Source organism: Monopterus albus, unplaced genomic scaffold (genome assembly GCF_001952655.1).
Source record: "Monopterus albus unplaced genomic scaffold, M_albus_1.0 scaffold4.1, whole genome shotgun sequence".
In the NCBI taxonomy this organism is placed as follows: domain Eukaryota; kingdom Metazoa; phylum Chordata; class Actinopteri; order Synbranchiformes; family Synbranchidae; genus Monopterus; species Monopterus albus.
The window spans coordinates 3,964,954-3,987,198 of record NW_018127884.1 but is presented as its reverse complement, the minus strand read 5'-3'; the positions used below and the strand labels follow the sequence as shown (position 1 = coordinate 3,987,198).

The 22,245-nt window shown below is 40.8% G+C and overlaps 2 protein-coding genes across 3 annotated transcripts in view; both read left to right on the top strand.

Annotated features, from left to right (window-relative positions):
• The first annotated feature begins 196 nt into the window (after positions 1-196).
• golm2 (golgi membrane protein 2) lies at positions 197-11,709 on the top strand. 2 transcript variants are annotated; one of them, XM_020606922.1, is made up of 10 exons: positions 197-1,339; positions 5,398-5,452; positions 5,620-5,722; positions 6,068-6,158; positions 6,396-6,507; positions 6,681-6,764; positions 7,442-7,720; positions 8,139-8,276; positions 9,329-9,496; positions 10,654-11,709. In XM_020606922.1, exons 1-10 carry the CDS (start codon positions 1,013-1,015, stop codon positions 10,728-10,730), a joined length of 1,434 nt encoding a protein of 477 aa, XP_020462578.1. In that variant the 5' UTR covers positions 197-1,012; the 3' UTR covers positions 10,731-11,709. The 2 variants fall into 2 exon arrangements, with proteins under 2 accessions (XP_020462578.1, XP_020462587.1); XM_020606931.1 differs by lacking the exon at positions 9,329-9,496 and having other exon boundaries at positions 203-1,339.
• A 431-nt stretch (positions 11,710-12,140) lies between these two features.
• The window catches only part of ctdspl2b (CTD (carboxy-terminal domain, RNA polymerase II, polypeptide A) small phosphatase like 2b), a 15,614-nt gene continuing 5,509 nt past the window's right edge, over positions 12,141-22,245 (top strand). The window contains exons 1-8 of the mRNA XM_020606943.1: positions 12,141-12,336; positions 15,169-15,359; positions 17,945-18,083; positions 18,165-18,314; positions 18,778-19,023; positions 19,160-19,256; positions 20,895-21,006; positions 21,251-21,337. Coding sequence (XP_020462599.1) covers positions 15,192-15,359; positions 17,945-18,083; positions 18,165-18,314; positions 18,778-19,023; positions 19,160-19,256; positions 20,895-21,006; positions 21,251-21,337 — 999 coding nt within the window. The 5' untranslated portion in view covers positions 12,141-12,336; positions 15,169-15,191. The remainder of the gene's footprint in view (positions 12,337-15,168; positions 15,360-17,944; positions 18,084-18,164; positions 18,315-18,777; positions 19,024-19,159; positions 19,257-20,894; positions 21,007-21,250; positions 21,338-22,245) is intronic.

Here is a 22,245-nt window from a genome sequence, read left to right as displayed (position 1 = left end):
ATATAATTAAATTTGGACCATTAGATCATTACAACTGTAAAATGTTCTTCCAGTCAGCCAAGTACTTCCGGTATTTGTGCACTACCCTTGTTTTCTAAGGTACCAGAGGTTTGCTTTCACTGTGTGACTAATGTGTTCCGTCAATCATTTAAGACCTAAGTGAAGATTTCTGAATGTCGCCTACAAATTGACTTATATGTGTCGATCAAAGCTGAAAGTAAAGCCACGGAGACGCCAATGACACGTTCGTGCTGTTATTTTGAAACGCGTATGCGCTTTCGGTAGCGGATATGGCGCATACGGATTGCAGCTAGCTTGACGCAGCGTAGTCCTCATGTTTTGTTGGTAACAAATCGCGGACTGTGATGCTAAATCTGTGTCCTTTGTGTTTGCTGTGAATTGATTAGTCAAATTGTAGGGGTCGCATCAGTACTGGGCAGGAAAAGACGATGCTCTCGAATCTATCGTCGACAGCTAGTGCAAAGTGGTTAGCTGGATATTGTTAACGTTACTATTACCTAACATTAACGTAAGGTCTGAGCCGAAAATCATCAGAGATCTTCTTACACAAGGAGTCTGTGAGTAAAGGAGCTCAAATGGTCAGTATATGCAGTGTCCTGTAAGACTCGCGAGATATGTAGCTGAAGGCTAACCATACTTGGCTAGCTTACGTTATATGATTTTGCGTGTCCACGTCTAGCCTCATCTGCCGTGTTTAACGTTGCCAGCTGAGCTAGGCCACGTCCCATCGGGCGTATTTCATCTACTGGCATTGGACGAATTCTACAGAACATGATTAGCTTGCGGACACAGGAAGGACAGGAATGATCAGTAGAAATGTATATAGTTTTTAGTGAGTGCGTGTGTTTGTAGTGTTAGCAGTTAAGAACAGTTGCCGCATATGCATGGCGTGTCACGTAGACGGATGTATTTTACACCGGAAGAATACTCTCACTGAGTTCTGTGGGTTGCAGTAACAACCTGAAGTAAGGCTACACTTTGCTTTTTTGAAATGGTTGGATTTGGTGCAAACCGACGGGGAGGCCGCCTCCCGTCCTTCATCCTCATCTTCTTGATGGTGATCATCGCCATACTGTCTTTCAACTACTGGAGGGTAACCAGCAAGCACGGCCGCTTGCTGGATGAGGTGGCAGAGGTGCAGACGCAGGTGAAGCGCACGGAGGCGGCGCGGAACCGGCTAGAGAAGCGAAACACGGAGCTGATGGTGCAGGTGGACACGCACAGGAAACAGATCGACCAGAAGGATAGAGACCACAGCGTCCTGGAGGGCAAGCTGCAGACGCGAGAGGCGCTCGTCAGAAAGTGCACCGATGAAAAGGTACCGTGGCAACGTCAGATCCCAACCTGGCTCTGCGGGAAGTTAGCTGCGTTTCACCCGTACCTTATTTAGTGAAACCAGGCACAAGGAGGACACGTTGCGCTGTGCACATGTAACCAAAGTTTCCACAAACTGGGGAAAGCCCTTTGACAGAACTATTCTCGGTTAAGGCTAGGTGACAATACCAAAGCCAAGAATCTTAGTAGTTTTTGAGTCTTTGCCTATGCATTAATTGGCTTTGTGTTTTTAATACCCTGCTAATGCAGGGTATTTGCCAAGGGAGGTTCAAGTTCTTAGATATTTTATCTGACCTGCCACTGTCAGTAACGTTGCCTATAATTTGTATTTTCATATCATTTTTGCACAAATTGGCTGGACCAACAGGGCATGTTTTGATACCTGCGTTTACGGTATCGACCATGAAACAGGTATCAAACCTGCATTTTGTTGGGTCTTACAAATATGTGGCATGAACCATTTAAATGCTGTAGGTATGAGGATATAGCAGCAATGAACTTCCCTTGTTTGTTTAACCACGCTAGTCAGATAAGTTTAGATAAGTATCGCTCATCTGTAACACAACTAGTAAAAGAAAGTATTTCTGTTACATCTCAAAATGACAATATGTAATTCTTGACCCCATATCAGGACACTAATATACAGTGCATGCTGTTGTAAGCTTCCTGCCCCTATAATTTGATTGATTTTTGATTTGATGTATTCATTCAAGCATGTAAAGCCAGTTGATATGTCAACACATGTAATTTCACGCATATCCAACAATAATAATCCAATATCAATTTACTTATACCTAGTACATGCTTGAACGGAGTAGGAAGAAGTCAGACTTATCTAGTCCTACCCCATGACATCATCTTACAACTTTTAAGTCCTAAGCAGTATCTCTACATAAATAATTATCCTCTACACCACACAAGTAATATACCACAGAATTATTACAGTGTTAACATTCTATATAATTATTCATAGATAATTATCTTCTACGCCACACAAGTAATATACTAAAGAATTATTACAGAGTGCTAACATTCATACACCACACCCACAATGTTCCATCTGATTAATCATTAAACCTGTTCTTGCATATATCTTGATTGACACATACCTTTATATTTATGTTTAAACTCATCAATTCTAGTACTATTTTTTATGTCCACATTTAAATTATTCCATAGCTTTACACCAAACTAATAGGTAGAGCCTGCACTTGAAAAACTTGTCTAACTTGTGAGGGAGGGAGAGTTTTAGTTCATTGTATTTACTTGAAAGAGGAAGCTGATAGTCATTATGAAGAGAGTCTGTGGCATCAAGTTGCAGATGCAATTCATTTTTGGCCAGGAACTCCATCTGCACAATTTCATCCACCTCAGGGGCTTTCACCTGAGCTGCGCTCCACCAACAGTATTTTTCTAGAAGATCACAGCTCCTAGCTGTCTCTCGTATTTTAATGTCTCTTTAGGTTTTGGAAGAAAATGGTGTTCCTGCACTGTGCTTGTGCTTCTAAGACATTAAGTGTGGATGCTAGGTTGTTTTGTTGTCCACCCTTAGTTTTGAACGTGGTTGTTTAAAATTCAGATTTCCCATTATTTGTCCCACTTGGCTTTCTCCTAATACAGAATAGGGTACATTATTGCTTGCCAAAGAAAAACAAATTGAACTTGTTTTTTTTTTGCACTGTATTTATATTTTATTGATCTGTTTAACCAGCACATTTTTTAGCATTTGTTGGGCTTTGTGTATTCACTGGTTGGTCTGTGTGTATATTCCACAAAGCTTTTCCCACCTCTTGCCTTGTGCAGTGTCCCAGCCAGCAGTCCAGTCTTTTGTTTCCCAGTACTCTCTGAACATTGGTTTGTGTCCAGCAGCCCTGACAGATGTTAAGGCAACACATGTGGGGGAGTTTTCCTGTAATTTGCATCATGGACAGAGAAAATTTGTTTACCTTATGTTTTGTTAAGTATGGATTGCTGTCCTTGTCAAACCACTGCTAGTCTACAGCATCCAGCCAGAACTAAACCATGACACATTAAGAAATCAGGGTGGGATGTTGCCGGGGTCGCATGACATTTTAACAAGAAGCAGAGGATTGCTTTATGCCTTATTCTCAATTTGTTAATTTCACTCCCCACTAATAATTAGAGTTGTACAGAAAGAAACACAGTATTCAAGATATTCTACAGGAATAGCAGGTTGTAGGAAGTACACGAATAGCACTTTCTAGTTTTGCTTAGCAGTCTGACATATTCACCAACCACAACTCATTAGCATTTCCTCTCAGTGTGAGACTCCTGTTCGTTACTTGGGGAACAGCACTGCTTGCAATGGGCCGTACATGCACACATGGGTAAACATGCCCAGCAAACAACTCTGTAATTAAAATCGGATAGTGGTATTTAAAACTGAATAGTCGGTTGTATCAACATAATCTTTAACGGATAAATAAGAGACACGAGTCACCTGTCAGCTGAATGGGGACATTTTTAAAATGATCTCCTGTTCTGATACTTTTCTTCTGCTGACCATCACCCACTGTGTTTGTGAGCCAAACCTCTTATGCTGTGGCCAAATCAAATCATAGCGAAACAGTGGCCCTGTAACAGTTTGCCTTCTGTTCAGCTGTTTGCTGTGCTGGCACTGTCTGATCTTCTACAGACATTTTATTGGCCAGTTTCTGTTTTTATTCCAAATGTATATGCATCATTTTTGACAGTAAAATCCCTCTTGGCAGCTACATTGTTTGCTCGAGTAAGAAGAAATTTAGCCAAAGCTTAAATATTTTTTTCTTTGTCCTACTGATAGCAACCGAAGTATCCGGCTTCCTGTTTTCATGGAGGGAGGTGTTGAATAACAGCGATTATACACCTTATCTTTATCAACAGCCCAACCCTCTTTCAACAGAGATGCATTCTGCGCACAGTGATAGGATGTCTGCAGTGCAGACAAAATAGTGACAGGCGAGTCTGGGTCAGTACAACATATTCAGAAGCGTAGATATAGCGAATTCCATAAGTAACATGTTTTTGAGAAGAGAACAAAGTGTATCCATAGAAATCTCTTGAATTCACGTCAGCACTATCCACTGATAATGCTTTGTTTTGACAAAATATGGCTAAATGCACTTTATCTTCTGTGATTTTTTTTTCCCCTCTCAATGCTCTGCCAGAACTTTTCAGTCTTCTTCTGTACTTTGACAGAGCAGCTGTTTTGTAACATAAGGAGGCTGTAAGCACTTTGGACTTTTTTAGTCTGCCTTAACACTTGTCATCATTGTGACATAAAGGCCTGGATATTATTCAACATAAACACGGCTGCCGTGTTTTGAGAAAGATGAAAATATAATTTTTGGACAGCCATGTTTCAAATCTTCAGTGGCTGTGTTTGATACTCAAAAAATAAGAAGCCCAGGTTTCGTTCCTCTGTGCCTCTGCCCGTAACTTGTCTGCTCCTTCCCTTCATACACCTGAGAGTTTTATTAACGTACAAAATCACAGTGAACATCAGTGTGGGATACAAGTATGGTTTTAAGTTTCATACCTGTAATCACAGAGCAGTTATACTGGATTGCATTACAGTGTACAGGTGTTTCTATTCTCCTGGTCACTCAATGTATCTAAAGTGCCTCAGAAAAGCTTGCTTTAAAAAAAAAAAAAGATCATTAACCAGCAATGTACACGCTGTCAACTTCCGTGCTAGTATCTTCTACATGTTACAAAGGCACTAGTCAATTAGGTTGAGTGAGATACTTAATTTTCCAATCATTCATGTGAATTGCTCCTCACTGGTTTTGATAGGCAGGAGATTACCTTGCCTTGTAGCAACCACACACTAGCGCAACCTCTTTGTGCCATGACAGTCTAAGACAAACCTGTTCCCCATGATTTTTCTGTTCTAATTATGGAACGTGTGGGACGGTTTAGTTTTCAGTGACTTAGCACACTGACTTTTAATTCACAGCTGTAAAACTGGTTTCAGGTGTAGAAGACTTAAACGCCCCTCACTTAAGATTTCTGAACCAGTTTTTCCTCTTTTCTATACAGATGAAGCTGCAGGGTGATGTCACAGCCCAGATGACAGAAATTCAGAGGCTGAAAGGTGAGGCTTCAACCACGTCTGGCCCACAGAGGGCGTGCTCCGACACGCTGGCAAAATCTATCAGTAGTGCATTTTTAGGGATTTCAGAACAGTTGTGGTTCATTTAACAGACAAGAATGAAAATATTGTTCGTGTGTGTGTGTGTGTGCGCATATGTTTGCAAACAGAACAGCTAAAGGAGCTGAAGCAGGAGTTCATGAAACAGGAAGAGCAGCTAAGAGAAGTGAAGAAGAATAGCACTACACTGGAAAGAAAACTGGAGTACGAGAGGTATGTTAAAGCTTGGGGTTTTCCTGGCATGAAAGAAGTGTGACATGATGTCTAAAAACTTCTCAATATGTGCATTATTGCATTCATAATGATGGTTATTGATTTTTTTAAAATAAATATTTACTCCAATTAGATAATAGGTCATTAGTTATTTTTATTCCCTACTTCTTTGCCTAATCTGATGTCAGTGATGTTTCACTTATTTTGGGTGTTTTAACAGTTTTAAATAATACCTTGTTTAGCATCAGTCTTGCATTTTTGCCTTTTTGCACAGATCAGTTTTATATGCTGGAAAAAAACCCCAGATAATGTGAGTGAAACTTACGAGGAGTGTGTTTTAACTAGTTTACAGTGTGGACGCCAGATCGCACAACTGAAAGACGAGTATGAAGAATCAAAGAAGAACCTGGTGGCAGAAGCATCAAAGCTAAGACTGGTGAGTGTTGATCAAATCCATATGCTAAAATGTTGTATCTGCTGAGCCTCCTTCTTCCTGGTGCACACTGCATTTGTGCAGCACTGTAGCATTCATTTGTCCTTGAAAGTAGCAGCTAAACTCAATTAATTCAGCTCTGTGTCTGTATTCCTGTTCATGCTCCCCTACTCATTAAACAGTCACACTCTCCATTTTCCACATGCCCCTTTTTCTGACCCACCTTTGATATTTTATCAGAGTGCAATGGATGGTCAGAAGGGCGCAGTGGCAGGTAGACAGGTAGATGTGGCAAAGGATGGAGAGCGCCATACAGTGGCCACTCACCAGCTTAATGGTCCAGATTTAAAAGGTACAGTGGTTTTGAAGGTGTCCGCCAAAGTTTATAGACCATTCTGTTGCTATGCACTTGCATGCCTAAATATAGTATTTGTTTATATAACTGTGTAAGTTGGAATCAGCAAATTATTTTAATGTCAGCCTTTTCACCACCTAAGTCACATTCATTCTGCTGCTGTGTTACAGAAGAGATGGGGAAGCCTGGCAGTGATGCTGGTATGCCTGGTATTGAAGACAGCGAGGTGGGAAAAATCGACGACGTGCACTTTGGTAAGCAACGGACATAAACTTTTTAGATTGACAAACCCAAAAGCAGTATGGGAACAGGATGTCAAACAATCTGTTTAAATTAACATCAGACTGGTTAGGTTTTAAATATGGACTTGTACACATTTGCTTCTTTGAGATTTTGAACCTGCGACCTGTTAGGGGACTGCATACAGCCACAGGTGAGAGAAGTAAACTTGGCCTGTACAAACACAACAGTTAAAAATAGTAAAATAAAAAAATAAACTGACTACAGAAGTGACTTAAGTATTTACTACTGTACATAGTGCTGTGTTAGGGTCAGACAGTCCTCCTCCCTTAGGTCTGTGACACATCAGGTCGGCAGTTGGTTGCTGTCGGTGAGCATCTGTTGCCCTGGTTTTTGTGGTGTGTCCTGCACTGTTGGCACTATTTGGACCTTATTGGGGGCTTTTCAGCCAATTCAGCATGTTGAACTGGTGGTGGACCCCATCAATGAGAGAGACCGCCACGCTAGTTCTTTGGTGTCAGCTTGATGTGTCTGTCTTTATATGGCACTGAATGTGATGTCTAAAAAACAGCTTTAATGGGGTTATCGCTCCAAATGCCTGCTATATTTCTGTCCTTGCGGAAAGTAAAACGCACAAAAAAACTCATTAAATGCACTTATATTCTCACTGTGCTTCTCCACTTATGTACAGCCTTGAAGAAATCAGGCATCAATCCAAAGCATGACGAGGCCCCTGATGTGGTTGTAGAAGGTGGTGCTGGACCTGGAGTCGGGGCAGCTGATGGCCCTGGAGGCCAAGGCCTGGCCCTGGATGAGCCCAAGCTGCAGCAGGACAGAATGGAGGGCCAAGCAGTAGGGGTTGCACCTCCAGGCTCCAACAAACAGGCAGACAAACCGATAGTGTTTGAAGAAGACAATAAGGGACGTATCAAAGCAGATGAGCTGGGAGAAGAGCAGAGACAAATTCAAGGTACAGTATGCACCACATCCATATCATTGGTATTAATTATATTAGTCTCTGGGCATGTGATAATTTGTTATCAAGTTTCATTGAAACAGATTTACTAATTGAATGCTTTCATGTACTGACTAGTTAAATGAAAGCAAATGCAGAAAACTAAGTTTTCCTAAAATTGTGTAGCATCTTCAAACCTACATTAAAGACCTGAAATGTAATGGGTTTGCCACACTGTGCCTTAGGAATATTTAAAACGCATTTATTGACTTGATTATGAAATGGTAAAGTTGTAACTGAGAAGATTTAGCTGTAGCAGGTGACTAAGTGCTTTGCAAATTTTGCCTCTTTACTGAGGTATAACAAAGAAGATTTTGGGCATTTGAGTTTGGTTATACATGCAACAGCACCCAGGTCTCTTTCTTATTGTCAGCTCCTGATAATGTCAAGGGTGACGGTGAACACCTGAAGAGGAATCCTCTGCCACCCAAGCCTGCTCAGGCACCAAACCCCATCCAAACTCCCCACGCCAAAGAGCAAGTTCCTGCAGAGCCATTACACCACCGCCAAAGTGAGTTCCTCACTTGCACTTTAAAAAAAGGGAATGTTGTAATTGGCAAGGCAGACAGGGTTTGGGGTGTATTGTTATTCATCTGTTATTTGGTGATTGATTTTGAATGGAGAAAAACATTATTACACATGAATAAAGTAAAATCACAGTGCTTAGCTGCTGCCTCCCAGCTCTCTGTGTATCAGTGCAGGGAATTAAACTGAATTTGGTGTCAGTTTTGCCCTCTACTAACTTGTTAAAACCCTAATTCTACATAACACATTTTCATGAAAGTTAGAACACGTACAGTATATCCATTTAGATGCAAGACTTTCCTGACTATGGTTAGGATCACTATCGGAGAGTAGGGAGGGGTCTCGGTTGAAGAGGAGAGGAGACAAATGAGGCACACCTGGCGTCCAGATGATCCTGTCCTGCTCCCTGGCTTCTGCTCTGCTGCCTTTTCTCCCTCTGTTTTCAAATGTTCTGTTCTTTCATCTCACTTACATCCATCTCGCCCTCTGCAGCACTGCTGCTTAAAAACTCGCTGTATTCTGTTCACATTTTGTTTTTCTTCTAATCTTCTGCCTCTAATCTCTTGATGCTTAGATCCCGTTAAGGCAAATTAACCTCCAAGACTCACCAGCTGTCTGGTTTTTGACAGTGGTGCTTATTAAAACGACCCTTGAATTGAATCAACATTTTTCACCGTACAAACCAAAACTAAACACAAGATTCATTACAGGCCTATGGTATTTGATTAATTGATTGGCTTGTTAACTCACTTGGCACTCAATACTTTCTAGACTGTTACAGTACTGGTCCCTCATTAAGGGAACCCATTTGTTTCCACTGGGCTTTCTGTTTTCAAGTCCATGATTGAATTTCCTTTACACTTCAGAAACACTTATGTTCTAATTGAAATCTGACACCACGTGTCTATTCACCTCATCTTCCTTATCTGTCTCATCCTCTTCATTCATTCATTATACAGTTTTTCACCCATTCCTCCCTGTCTTCCTACAACTGCCTCCGCTTCCCTTCCTGATGAGGCCCTTCTCTGCCTCCTGCAGGCCGGTTCTTTGATGAGAACGAATCCCCAGTAGATCCGCAACATGGCTCTAAGCTAGCGGACTACAATGGGGACGATGGGAACGTAGGTGAGTACGAGGCCGACAAGCAGGCCGAGCTGGCCTACAATGAGGAAGAGGATGGTGATGGTGGGGAGGAAGACGTTCAAGGTGAGCCAGGGCGGGGGACTGGACTGCCTGTCCAGATGTGTGTTCCTCCATTCCTCCTTTGCTCCTTCCCTCCACCCGTCTTGCTGCCAACCACTGCATTTGTCTCGACAATTAGTTGCTCACGGTACCTTGGGTTTGGTCCTTGAATCCATCACAAACTACAGCTATTCAATAACTATGACAAACACCTTCAGGGTAAAAAGCAGGACTGCTGCATATGCAGTTCAGGAGGAGTAACTGAAATGTGATAGGTATTGTTTTTAATTGAATAAGCACAGTAACAATCTTAGCACCCTATTCTCCCACGCACAGGGAAAACGTCACCCAGGAACTTAAGGTTCTGTGAGAGTATTTCCATTGCCATCTAGTACTTTCTTTTCTGCTTGTGCTTCTTTTTAGCTATACCACCTGTCTGTGCCCACCAAACATGTGACCCACATCTAGACTAGTAGATAAATATAGCTCACTGTGTCCATGAGTGTATCTGTGTTCTCCTTGAAATATTGAAATGCATGCCCATGCTTTTTTTCTTTGTTGTAATTGTTTGCTGCCTATTAGATTAAAATGTTCAAATTTGATTTGTGTGTGACAATACTGCCTTTGGAGGAAACCGCCTTTATCTAAAATAATTTCAGTCATGTCTGTCTGGTGATTAGGCTATGATTTATTGGGTATTTTTTCCCATTACATGTGTTAAATATCTAGTTTGTATACAGTCTCTAATTTGAATAAAAATTTAGGATGCTAGATAGATGTATGAAAGGTTTCCTCCTGCAGTTGTGTGTTCTCATATTCCATTTCTTCTAGATTAATAGTGGGGCTAAATCAGGGGAACTATACAAAAAGAGTTGAGGCCTTTACTGCTTACACAAAAGTAGATGTAAACACCCTCAAACACCTTCAGTGCTCAAAGTCAGCACTGTAACCTGGAGTCATTGTGTCATTTCAAATCCAAATCCATGGAGGACATACATTCTGACTGTACTATATGTGATCATTTCTCTTATGGATGTGCACTGTAACAAGACAGAGATCAAGCTATTGATGTGATTGGACAGTTTAGTAATACATGTGATAACAGAGTGTGGTTACAGCCCTACATCATTGTATGTTACCTGCTCTCTAATGTTTGTGCCCTGTTCTTTTTTTTTTTCCAGATGATGACGATCGAGAAATGCAGGGAGATCGCGCTGTGGATTATGGAAAAAGACATCAAGTCATTGACATTCTTTGAATGGGAACGTATACAGCCACAATTCATTATACATTCAGACCTTCCTCTACAACTAAGGTCTCTATCGACAAAATAGACAGAACATCAACACCTTTTAAGAATTTATAAGGTGCATCGTCAATGTCATGGACTATTTTGAAAAATGGACGTTGCAACTAATGAATTAATTCTCAATGACGTAACATAATAGAAGGAAAAGAAATAATAATGGCATTGTCCTGAGCTGCTGTTGATTGGGGGATGGTTTTACAGTGAGTTATGATAGTAGAGATCATAACCCTGTACATTGAATGTTGAGTTATTTGATATTTGCCTCAATTGATAACACGGTGATCCCATTTGACTGACATCAGAATTTCAGGGTCAAACTTTTTTTGTTTGTTTTTGTTCTTGCTACTTTTCTTGATCAGGTTGCTGTTGCTTGATATACAGTACACAAACCCTGAGGTTTTTATCTAAGGGACTAATTCATCATTCTGTCTTTCTAATATAATTTCGGGACTCGTATGGGATGACCATTTTTTTGTTTATAGAACTGGGAATACACTACAACTGTCAAAGACTCTGCTTGTGGTCTATTAAATTGATTTCTCTTTTTGTGAGACACTCAAAAGTGCTCCTCATTCATTTTCTTTAATGATGCCATGGCATGCATTTTAAATATTTTCTTAATAATAAAACTGAGCAAAATACAGATACTTAAGCAATACTTAGAGCAATGTTAGTGTCTCCTGCAGTGTGCAAAGATGACCTAAGCACATATGGAGTTGACATACTGTACACATGCTTCCATTAATGAGGTTTCTTGTACATAATGTAGCTGAACTGTTACCATTTATACTGAGGAAAACTAACTCTTCACGTCTAGGGAAATCTGTTAACATGAAATCAGTTCTGTTTGTGCAGCCAGGAAAATGGATTTCTCATGGAAAGGCACATTGGATGTAATTTAATTTTATTAAAGTGATGGTTCATGTCATTAACAGTTGTAATAATGCTTTGGAGTCGGTGTAAAATGTGGAAATGATGGTTTGTCATTTCTATTGAGTGGGTTACTCTACCTATTAAGCAGTTATATTATTGCATAGTTGTCAAGGGCCTGGATGCCTCGTGGTAATGCCCGCTGCTTTTCTTTTCAGTAATGATAAATTATCTTCAGTGTATATACACACTAATGATAAATTATCTTCAGTGTATATATTATCTTCAGTGTATATACACAAAAAAAATCATAAATGTCCGATAGTTTGTTGACCTCTTGGATATTCTGTCATTTACTACTTGCAAAACAGGAACTACGAAGAGGGGCAGTCCTCGACCTGTGTTAAAGCTGGGAGAGGAAAGAGGCGAGTGGTAATGTTCGATGCAGACAGTGGCTGATGTTTTTTTGAGGTAAGGGGGTGTGTCTGTGTCCCATACGGGTATCTGTCTTACAGAGACTGAGCATAGGCGGGAAATGGCGCCTGGTAACAACGTGTATCATTTCGGAGACGGTCTCTGAGTAGCTACATGCACAGAAAAAGTAGGATCGGCTCACGGAAACAATCTGTGCTGATGGTTAGTCTGATTTGAGCCATTATATCCCGATACTGTGGATCACTGCAAGGTTAGTCGGTAGTTAACCATCCATTTTCGTGCGTTTGTTGGCTTGCGGTATATATATTGTTGGCTAGCGAAAGGATAAACACGTTCCCTCCCTGCCTGTGTACATCTGTTAGCCCGAAGCAGTTTTTCAAGAAGGCTAGATGGGGTTAACGATAAGCTAGCTGCGCTAAGCTAAGTTACATAGCTAATATTAAGGACAGCTAAAACGGCCTACCATGGATCTGGCTAATTCCTGGTCGATTCGATGTCTTAACCTAATTTTAGCTCTCTTCTGGTCTCTATAGCTACGTCACTGAATAAATGTTTGCTAGCACATAAATGATTCAGAAATGCAGCTGATTACAGTTTGTTAGAATAATCGGCAATTAACTGATATAACAAGCCAGCGTCAGTTTAAGTCTTGTTAGCTCAGACGTACTAAGGCTAACGTCGTCTAAAGTGGCATTCCACAACTAAACTTGGAGAGGTTTACATTATTAGCCAGCTAACGCTGTCCTTTCCATTGAATATTCCAAATGGTGTTGAGCTAGACATGTTCGCATCGATTAATTAGATCTCAGCTGCATCGTTAAATATAAGGCTAGCTGCCCAACAAATCGTTTTGATAACATTACCTATTAGCTAGGTGTTTTGATTAACGATGAGTTTTACTTTTAAATTCCGCAAAGGCTAACATTGTAGTGAGTAAACACATAGCTAATTCGAGGGAACAGTCGAGTCAAACGAAACGTAAAGCCAGTTATCTCACAATTGTTCCTTTATTTCAACTTAGGATGCCGCACTTGTTTGCTAACGATAAGTGAGTCTAACTGCACTTGCCTTGTTGAAATGCTAACGTTACCATTGGCAGACCCTCAACTGAAGTGTCGGGATGTGTTAGTATAACGTTACCTGTGAATCTCAGTTGTACAATTTGGCAGTATTAAAATAAACTGCACTTATGCAAAGGTATGTTGCACACCATCACCCGTGACGCGTTAAGTGCAGCGAGCTAGCCCTTCGATTAGCTGCAAAGCTCGGCAGCCGTGATTTAATTAGATGTATGTGTGTGTAAACTTTTCAAACGTTTACGGACTGACTGTGCCAGATGTGTCATGCCCATAACATTTTTAATGATGATGTAGGCTGTTGCCACTTAATAAGCCAGTTAAGTAATATTAGCCTGGGAGGTTTTTTTTTTCTTTTTGCTTGCTGGGTGGACGGTTTGTCGGAAGGGCCTCACCTGTGTCTCCACTGTTTCCATCGCTAGTGTTTGCTAGCTCACTCCTACACTCGCAGTGTAGCACGCATGTTCTTATTTCCCGCTCACTTGCTCGTACCTGCATATGTGCATGATCCCTGCTTGGTGGGTGATTGCCTGGAGCGGTGAATGACCAGCTACGGTGTTGTGGTCATGCAAGCCTTGACCAGGTTTGATCATATATTAACTTAGTAAAACAAAATTATTTTTAAATTGATAACATCTTAATTTCTAAGTAATAGGCATAATTTAATATCTTTAGGAACAACAACACTGCCAAAATCTCCATCACTTTACATTGCAGTCGGGGAGAATGACAGTTTGCAGCATCTGTCAAATTTTGCAGCAGTTACAGGTAATGTGATGAAAGAGATAAATTGTTAAAAATTGTGTGGATGTTTACCAAACATTCAAGCTGTGGTCACAAAGAGACAATCAGTAGCCTAATACTGATTTGTGGCAACCTGTGTAATATTTGGATTTGTTCAGCAACTCCTTGTTGCAGCTTGAAACATCCATGTAGTAAAATTAACACCTCTCAATGTCAAAAGAAAAAAAAAAGCAAACTTTCTGCAAGGCTGTGTTAAAGAAATTTCTGTCACAATGTATGAACATGATTGTGGAATTGTAATTGTACAGCACAATCTGAGGGAAGCAAGCAGAGATTTAGTAGCTGGTAGACAAAGTAGTTTTAAATGAAGTCTGTCTAGCCTGTCTTTCTGTGATTAGTACTGTAGAAGTCACAACTTTCAGGCTTGACCCACGTTTCCTGCCTGCCTTTTCATTTAAATTAATGTACCATGACTTTGTTAAAGTAGCCATTTGAGTTTGAGTGTGTGTGCAATTGAGTAGCAATGTGTACATCTCTGGTGTTTTCATGGATAGACTCCTGTGTAATGTAAAGCAGATGTACTGAAGGACATTTACAGGATGTGTGATGTAGCACATGTATTGAGAAGGTGCTATCATGTGTTTAGTATTACTGATAAGTTGTGGATATGTCCGGACACATTTTCAGCCAGCTGCTGTTATGTAAGCACATTGGGCTGGCATGTTTGACAGTTTGTGTTCACTGTGAATAGTTTTTGTTTCTGTGTACTTGAGAACAGCTTTGACCAATTATATCCCTCAAGTCAAGAATGAGTGGTTTCCTTCAGATAGGTTTTGGTACAAGTTAACCACAACCATTAACTTAATCAATACCTATAATTTATCAGTTTATATATTTTTCTGTGCCAACTTAAACACTGATCTTGCATACGAGTAGTAGTAGTAGAGACTGTTTGTTTGTAGAATGTGTATAGTCATGTTTTTTTCTGACAGTATGGATGGAAGTAAAGCCAGCTGTGGCTGCTGTGATTCACTGTGATGTAAGTGAAATGGGATCTTGAATGCATCCAGATGTTGGTTGAATATGCACCAGTAATACCCCACTACACATAGATGCACTTCACAGACTGTGTTGAGACTGTTAGAACAACCTGTTTGTCTAGCTTAACAGCTGAGTCTTTGCTTAGATTTGTTTTGTTGACTTACTTATTTCCTCCTTCTCTTCCTGTATTTGCCATCTTTCTCTGTGATTCTCTAAAACAGCCTTACATGTGACTGCTAAAACAATGAGGCTGAGAATGCGTAAGGCGTCTCAGCAGCAGAACCCCAGTCTGGCAAACCGCCCATCTCGGACCAAGCGGAGGCATTCAGAAGTGGAAGAGGACACGCCTACTAGTGGAGGGAGGGGCTTGTTCTCGACCATCAAGAAGTTAATCAGAGGAAATGCTGTGAAGGTAACATCTATGATCATATCAAATGACCTTGCTTTTTAATGTAATTGAGTTCAATGCAAGTAGGATTGTGCTTCCCCTTCTAGAAACTTTGAGATATTGTAGAAGAAGAAGTGGTCCTCTTGTCAGTGCATTTGGTGTAACAGAGTTAACTAAGCTTTTTTGGCACATCTGTTTTAAAACTACACGGTGCTCTCCAGGTCTCTGTTAAATACAGTGTTTCTTGGTACGGAGTGTCAGGTTTCCCAAGAAATGTCTGGTGGAATGCAGCCGCTTGTCTGAGCACTCGGATTCAGGTCTAATTTTAGTTCCTGGCTCACAGAGTTTGTGTGCAGGGACAGGAGGTAGTAACAAGTGGGAAAGTCTACTCCACTAAAAGGAGCTCTTCCTCTGAAAGGATGGGGGTTCTTTCTAATGTTTTTACATAATCTTGGTATTTCATGGCTCTCCCTGCATTTCCTCATTAAGTCCTAATTTCAGACTTGTGCTATACTTTTTCTTTCTGCCCATTTGTTTCTAATGTAACTCCATAATAAGATATGTGGAGAAAAGTGATTTCTGCCTTTTAGATGATGGATTATTGATATACAAGGCTCCTATAGACTGTGTCACCACGGTGATCTTGCACGTTCATCACGTCATCCCATGTAAGATGCTTGTACGTTGTCAAGTTTGTGGAATGCCAGATGTGTGATAAGTATCTGAATCATAGTGCCATGGTGTAAACAGGAAAAATGTCTTGTTTTGTGCATAATAAAGCATAAACAAGCTTTGGCCATATCCTACTAGTTTGCTTTTTTTTTTACCATCTTTTTTTTAACACTTTGATAAAAAGCTAGTGTGTTTTGCATAATCTCATGTTGTGTTCTGACTGGTAGTTTGCAGGCCTAGTCATATAAGTCTCTAAATGATGCTCTAAATTTCTGTCACTTTCTGAATTTTGATACAACCTGTCTGGACACCCACATTTTGGACATTGCTTAATGTGCCTTCAAAGTTTCCCACAGAATTTGATTAGATTACTTATTAAATAATATCAGACCTGTTGCCTCTGCACTAGTAGCCTCATCAGGAGGAGCCTTTTGAAGCATGGAGAGTATTTTTCAATGATCCTCAGAATTGAGGGAGCAAACATTCAACTCGGAGTTAAAGAATTAACATTGTTAGTCGTTTTTATGAACAGTCGATACTGACTAGCAGCTCTGTGCAGCATGTTAACTGCAATAACCAGCTGTATTTTAACCTTGACTTACTAGCTAGGCCTCATGTGCTTATTAGAATAAAATAGTGTTTGGATTGGTGGGTCCTGTAATATTAGTTAACTTTATTTACATTGATTCCCTATAATGACTCACAAGATGTCTGGTGGTTCCAGTGTGTGTGCTCAGGAGGTAGAGCGGGTCGTCTCCTAACCGGAAGATTAGTGGTTCAATTCCCAGCTTGTCCAGTCCAAGTGTCCTTGAGCATGACACTGAACCCCCAGTTGCTCCTGGTGATATCACTGGTGCATCAATGTGTTGTGTGCTTGGTAGTGCAAATGGGTGAATGGCCAAATAGTGTGAATGCACTAGAAAAGTGCTATACAAGTATAAGACCATTTACATACAGCAGGGAGAAGGTAGGTAGGACTTCATTGATCCCACAATGGGGAAATTCCTATGTTCTAGCAGCAATAGAGAGCAGCAACAAAACACCATAAGAACAAACACCACACGACATATCTAGAGAAACAAATTCCAAAGTACCTAAAACCAAACAGAATATAGTATTTGAGAGACAATCAAGAACAAGAATGATCCTCCCACAATTAATCCCTTAGAACAAGACAAAATATAGTATTCAAGAGATTAGGGACAAAAATATTACTCCCATAATTAATCCTGCAATGGGGGAACTTACTGTGTTTCAGCCATGAGGATCTCTGAAAAGCTACTCAAAAATACCTAAAACAAGACAATATAAAGTATTCGAGAGAAATCAAGAACAAGATTTTACATCTGTGCATATTTACAATGCATTTTACCCACAGTATTGCACCTCAGTTGACTATTGCATAGTCCCTCATAATTTCCCCTAGCTTATCACTGCAGTGATGTATTGTACAGTCTGATAGCCGTGAGGAGGAACGACCTACAGTAACGCTCCTTCTTGCACTGGGGATGTAACAGTCTTGTGCTAAAGGAACTGTTCCGAGGAGGAAGGGAGGGTGGGCTGACTGAATGGGAGTGTGGTGCTTTGGTGACTCAATGGTGCAAAACACAGTGGTAGAGATCTTTTATGTTATGAGAAGTGTAAAAATATTTTCTGTTCATTACAAAACAGGCAGGTCAAATTTAATTATGATGGAATGAAATGGACTATAGTGTACCACCAAAGTCTAGGTTATAAATGGGGAACACAGTGTGATTTTGGACCACTATTGTAGATTGACTATCAGCCGTCCCTGGTAGCTAGTGGTTAAGGCGCAGCGCTCTCACCGCTGCGGCCCGGGTTTGAATCAGGGTTGCGTCAGGAAGGGCATCCGGCGTAAAAAAAAAATAAAAAAAAATGTGCCAACTGTTTACTGTATGATGTCTGGTCTCCCTTAGGTGCAGCAAGAAAGCCCAGCCAAGAAGAAACGCCTCCACTGTGATGTGGATAACAACCTGATCACCTCAACACCACCGAACACCAACAGCCCCCGCAGGACTATCAGCAGGGTTGGCAGGAGAGGCTCTGTTAATGGACGTGAGTGGCGCTAAAAAAAAACTCAACTATGTTCTTTATTTTCCACTTGTATTTATTAAACCTGTTACTCCTCTTCTACAGAGGCAACCAATCATGACAGGAGTAAGGAGAAGCCCAATGGCAGTCTGGAGGAAACGACTGCCGTTGAGCTGACCACCAGCCCTCCCAGAACCACCCTTCTCGGGACCATCTTCTCACCAGTCTTCAACTTCTTCTCACCACCTAAAAATGGTACGCACACCCTGAGCTGGTTTGATTCATGGTTTGCATCATAAACAGAGGCCATGGTCAAATTTATATGTTTACTCAAATGTATGGTAGGCTGAATTTGTGGGGAGTAACAATATAATGTGTATTAGTGGAAGACTGCAGTACATGTCGAGCCTTTCCTTTTCATCAAACACTGCCTTTAGCACCCAAATGGCAATCTTTAATGTGAGTTTAGCGAGAGTGATGTATTGTCATGTTGTGCTCCTTTTTTTTGTTGTTTTTTTTTTTTTGTCACAATTGAGACTGTTACTACAATATCATTTCTGGTAAAAATGTCTTGTTACTGCATAAGCACATCTATGCTAATATTTTGATGATCCTTCAATGTATTACATTGTATGCTTAGTATTTTTGTCACTGTGGTGCTGTATGTTTTTTGTGTCAGATAGTATACAGCTGGAATGTCTCTTGTTTGTTTTTTCAGTCTCTTCTGGTTCAGACTCTCCAGACCAGGCATTAGAGGCTGAGGAGATAGTCAAGCAGCTGGACATGGAACAAGCTGTGGAGATGCCAACTGGTACAGCCACATCCACACAGGAACTGTGTGCTACCACTAACTTCTACTCTAGTGTTTCACAGCTGCCACCTCTTCGACCTCCCCACATCCCTGAGGTATCTCCCATAGCAGAGGGAGAGCTTGATGCTGATGCCGACCTTCCGCCCCTCACAGGTAGGTACTACAGCCGAGCATATACGATTCAGAAACAAAAGTTTTTACCTCATTACATTGCTTTGTTCTGCCAAGTTATAATGATGTAGGTTACAACTGCTGGTTCTCACTTGTCTTATTCTTGTTTTGGTCCAAGCTCCAGGCTCCAGTCCTGATCTGGCATATGTTGACTCTTCTCCTGCCGCAGTACCACCGGAGGCATCATATGAGGATGACTGGGAAGTCTTTGACCCGTGAGTAAAACACCATGTCATCACAAAGTGCTTCCTAAAGTCAGATCCCATTGAGCAGTATTTACCACAGAACCAGAATGGAGACATTTGGAAATCCATCAGTAGGGCAGACAGTTTGACATGTCTGCAAAATATAAACAAGACATCAGTCAGTGACAGCAGGTTTTTAATTGTGGGTAGAATTGCTGGCAGTGGTTACGGGTCCTTTTTGGGTAAAGTAAAAAAAAAAAAAAAAATCTCATGTAAACTGATGGTCACAAATTGTTGATTGATAATTAAAATTGACCAACATTTCTGGTCAGTTTTACACGCACAATGGTTCATGTTGCGTACACAGGGCACAGGCCAAAAGAGTAGCGTGAGCCACGCATAGCATTTCATGTGCATGAGGGTCACACTCATGTCTATACCGGGTGCCTGTTCACTCGCATGCGGGAAGTGTTTGGTGTAGAAGAAACATACAGAGGAGCCTACAGTAACACCTAGGAGAGGGGAAAACTACAGCCCAAAGGTCTGACAAATAGTACACAGTGAGGGTAATGCTGGCTCCACATGAAATGCATGTACAGTGTATTAACGATGCACCGCTACCACATTTTTTTTCTTTTTCTGACCGAGTCCAGGTACTTAAGTTTGAGTACACGCCAATATCGAGTACCGATGCAAGTACTTAATAATAATGTGGTTTCCACTACAAAAACTACTATGACCATGAAAAACTTTAGACAGTTTGTTTTCATGAGATTTACCTTCTGATTGTGATTAAATTATAACAGGAGGCTGTACAAATTTGAAAACTGATAAACACAGCACTGCCACCATTCCTACTGAATATAACTGAGTGAGGGTCTGTAGCCAACTGCATAACATACTGTAATACAGTGGTTTTTAGCCTTTTATAGGAGCTCGACCCTCTGTCAGGACAAAACCTCATACCTTACTTCCCTTATCACCAAGCATAGCCAAACATTCTGATGACGCTACTTGTATCGGTCCTAATGCTTTGTTGCCTTTATGTAACTGTTTATTTTAAGACTAAGTGTTCTTTGTTGTGCCGTGTGGAGTGGCAGCAAGTTACAGCAGCTGTGTCCTCGTGTTCTTTTCCGTGTTTTTATGAAGTCCTGTTTTTATGTGTCTGTTCTTATGGTGGTGTCTGTTCTTATGGTGTTATGTTGGTTGTTCTTTATTGCTGCTATAACAGAAATTTCCCCACTGTGGGATCAATAAAGTACTTGCCTACCTCCAGGGTTGATGTAGACTGTCCTGCTTGGCCTTTCCACTGTATTTTCTCTGTTTAGAGGAGGGAGGGGCTGCACTCCTAACATACAGGCAGTGATCAGTGTGTTTGTACACGGTGCTTGCTCTGTGCACACGCACCACCACCCCCATCATGTTTCGGTAGGCTCTTATAATTGGGGAAAACCCCTATAGAGGGTGGTCTTTTGTGCCTGCCTTGTCTGTCAGTGTACTCCTTTCTGATTGGTTAACCACAGAGTGAATACAGGCTGATCCATAGGTGACAGTTCAACACAGTATGCTGTAAGTTGAAACTTGGAAGTATTCCACCTGGCTAGGAATATTATGGTTCAGATCAATGTAGTAAATGACTTGAAGTATGTTTGATGTTTTGTTGTGTAGGTATTTCTTCATCAAGCACGTCCCTCCACTGACAGAAGAGCAGCTCACCCGGAAGCCGGCCTTGTCACTGAAGACGCGCAGCACACCTGAATTCTCTCTGGTCCTAGATCTGGTCAGTTGTGTTGTACAACAACATATTTATTCATTGATTTTTACTGTTTTGTTTTGTTTTTTCAAGCTGTTTAAACTTAATGATAATGATAACCTCTTTTATTGGCCAAGTATGTTTTATATATACACACACACACACACACACACAAGGAATTTGTCTCTGGTACAGAACTGAGGCAGCAATCTGCGGTGCAAACTCCACAGTTGTCATAAGATTAAAAAGAGATTCCTATTTTCTTTTTCAGGATGAAACGTTGGTTCACTGCAGTTTAAATGAGCTGGAGGATGCAGCGCTTACCTTTCCTGTTCTCTTTCAGGATGTCATTTACCAGGTAGTGACTTCACTGAAACCTTTTTTTAAATTTTCCATGATGCCACTAGAGGGAGCTAAAGTCATAAGTGCAAAAAGCTTGATTTGATTTGATTTATTTATTCTTTCAAGCATGTAAAGACAGTTGATATATCAACACACATAATTTTACACATATCCAACAAATGCTAATCCAATATCAATTTGCTTATACCTAGTACATGCTTGAATGGAGTAGGAAGAAGTCAGACTTATCCAGTCCTACCCCATGAATACAGCAGACAAGAAGGATCTAATGGTACTTACTGATCTCTGGTCAGGTTCAGGTGATGAGCCCTTCTCTGCAATTCTTCTCCTGTAAGACAGAGTCCAGAATTATTTCTGAAAAACAGTTGCTATTTTTAAAAACATATCATCATGTTTAATGTTAATATCATAAAGCACAGACCACACAATTCCTCCTGAACTCCACATTTTTAAAACCTAAATTCCTTAGATTTCTCTAGATCTTACAGTGATACTTCTCTGTCAGCAACAAAGTGCATTTAAATTACGATTTTACTACATATCATCTCATAATACTGAGGAATAGTGAGAGTGATGAGTACATGAACTTATTCTTCAGGTGGCACAACAAAATCCATTGCGACCAACATTGGGGTTTGCTAAATCTACTGTATGGCAACTGTGTCAAGTTTCACTTTTCTGTAGTATATGAAACAAGATCTGAAATTCATTCATATGACTCAAGTGCCTATTTTGAGACGTACTGAATCGAAGAGTAATATATGATGTGTCGCTACCTCCTTGCTAACAGGGCACTCATCTCCTCCATGAGCCCTCCTCCTCCAGGCAGAGGGCCGTTGCCTCTGGCTTCAGATTTGGCCCCTCCAGCCCCTGGCATGGCTGCTGCCAGAGCGGCCGCCGCCT

What these genes read in the sequence shown, in the direction of transcription:
- golm2 (XM_020606922.1), top strand. Translation starts at nt 1,013, where the DNA reads ATGGTTGGATTTGGTGCAAACCGACGGGGAGGCCGCCTCCCGTCCTTC. An exon ending in AAGCATCAAAGCTAAGACTG is followed by an intron (nt 6,159 to 6,395) that starts GTGAGTGTTGAT and finishes ATATTTTATCAG; the next exon opens with AGTGCAATGGATGGTCAGAA. An exon ending in TGGGGAGGAAGACGTTCAAG is followed by an intron (nt 9,497 to 10,653) that starts GTGAGCCAGGGC and finishes TTTTTTTTCCAG; the next exon opens with ATGATGACGATCGAGAAATG.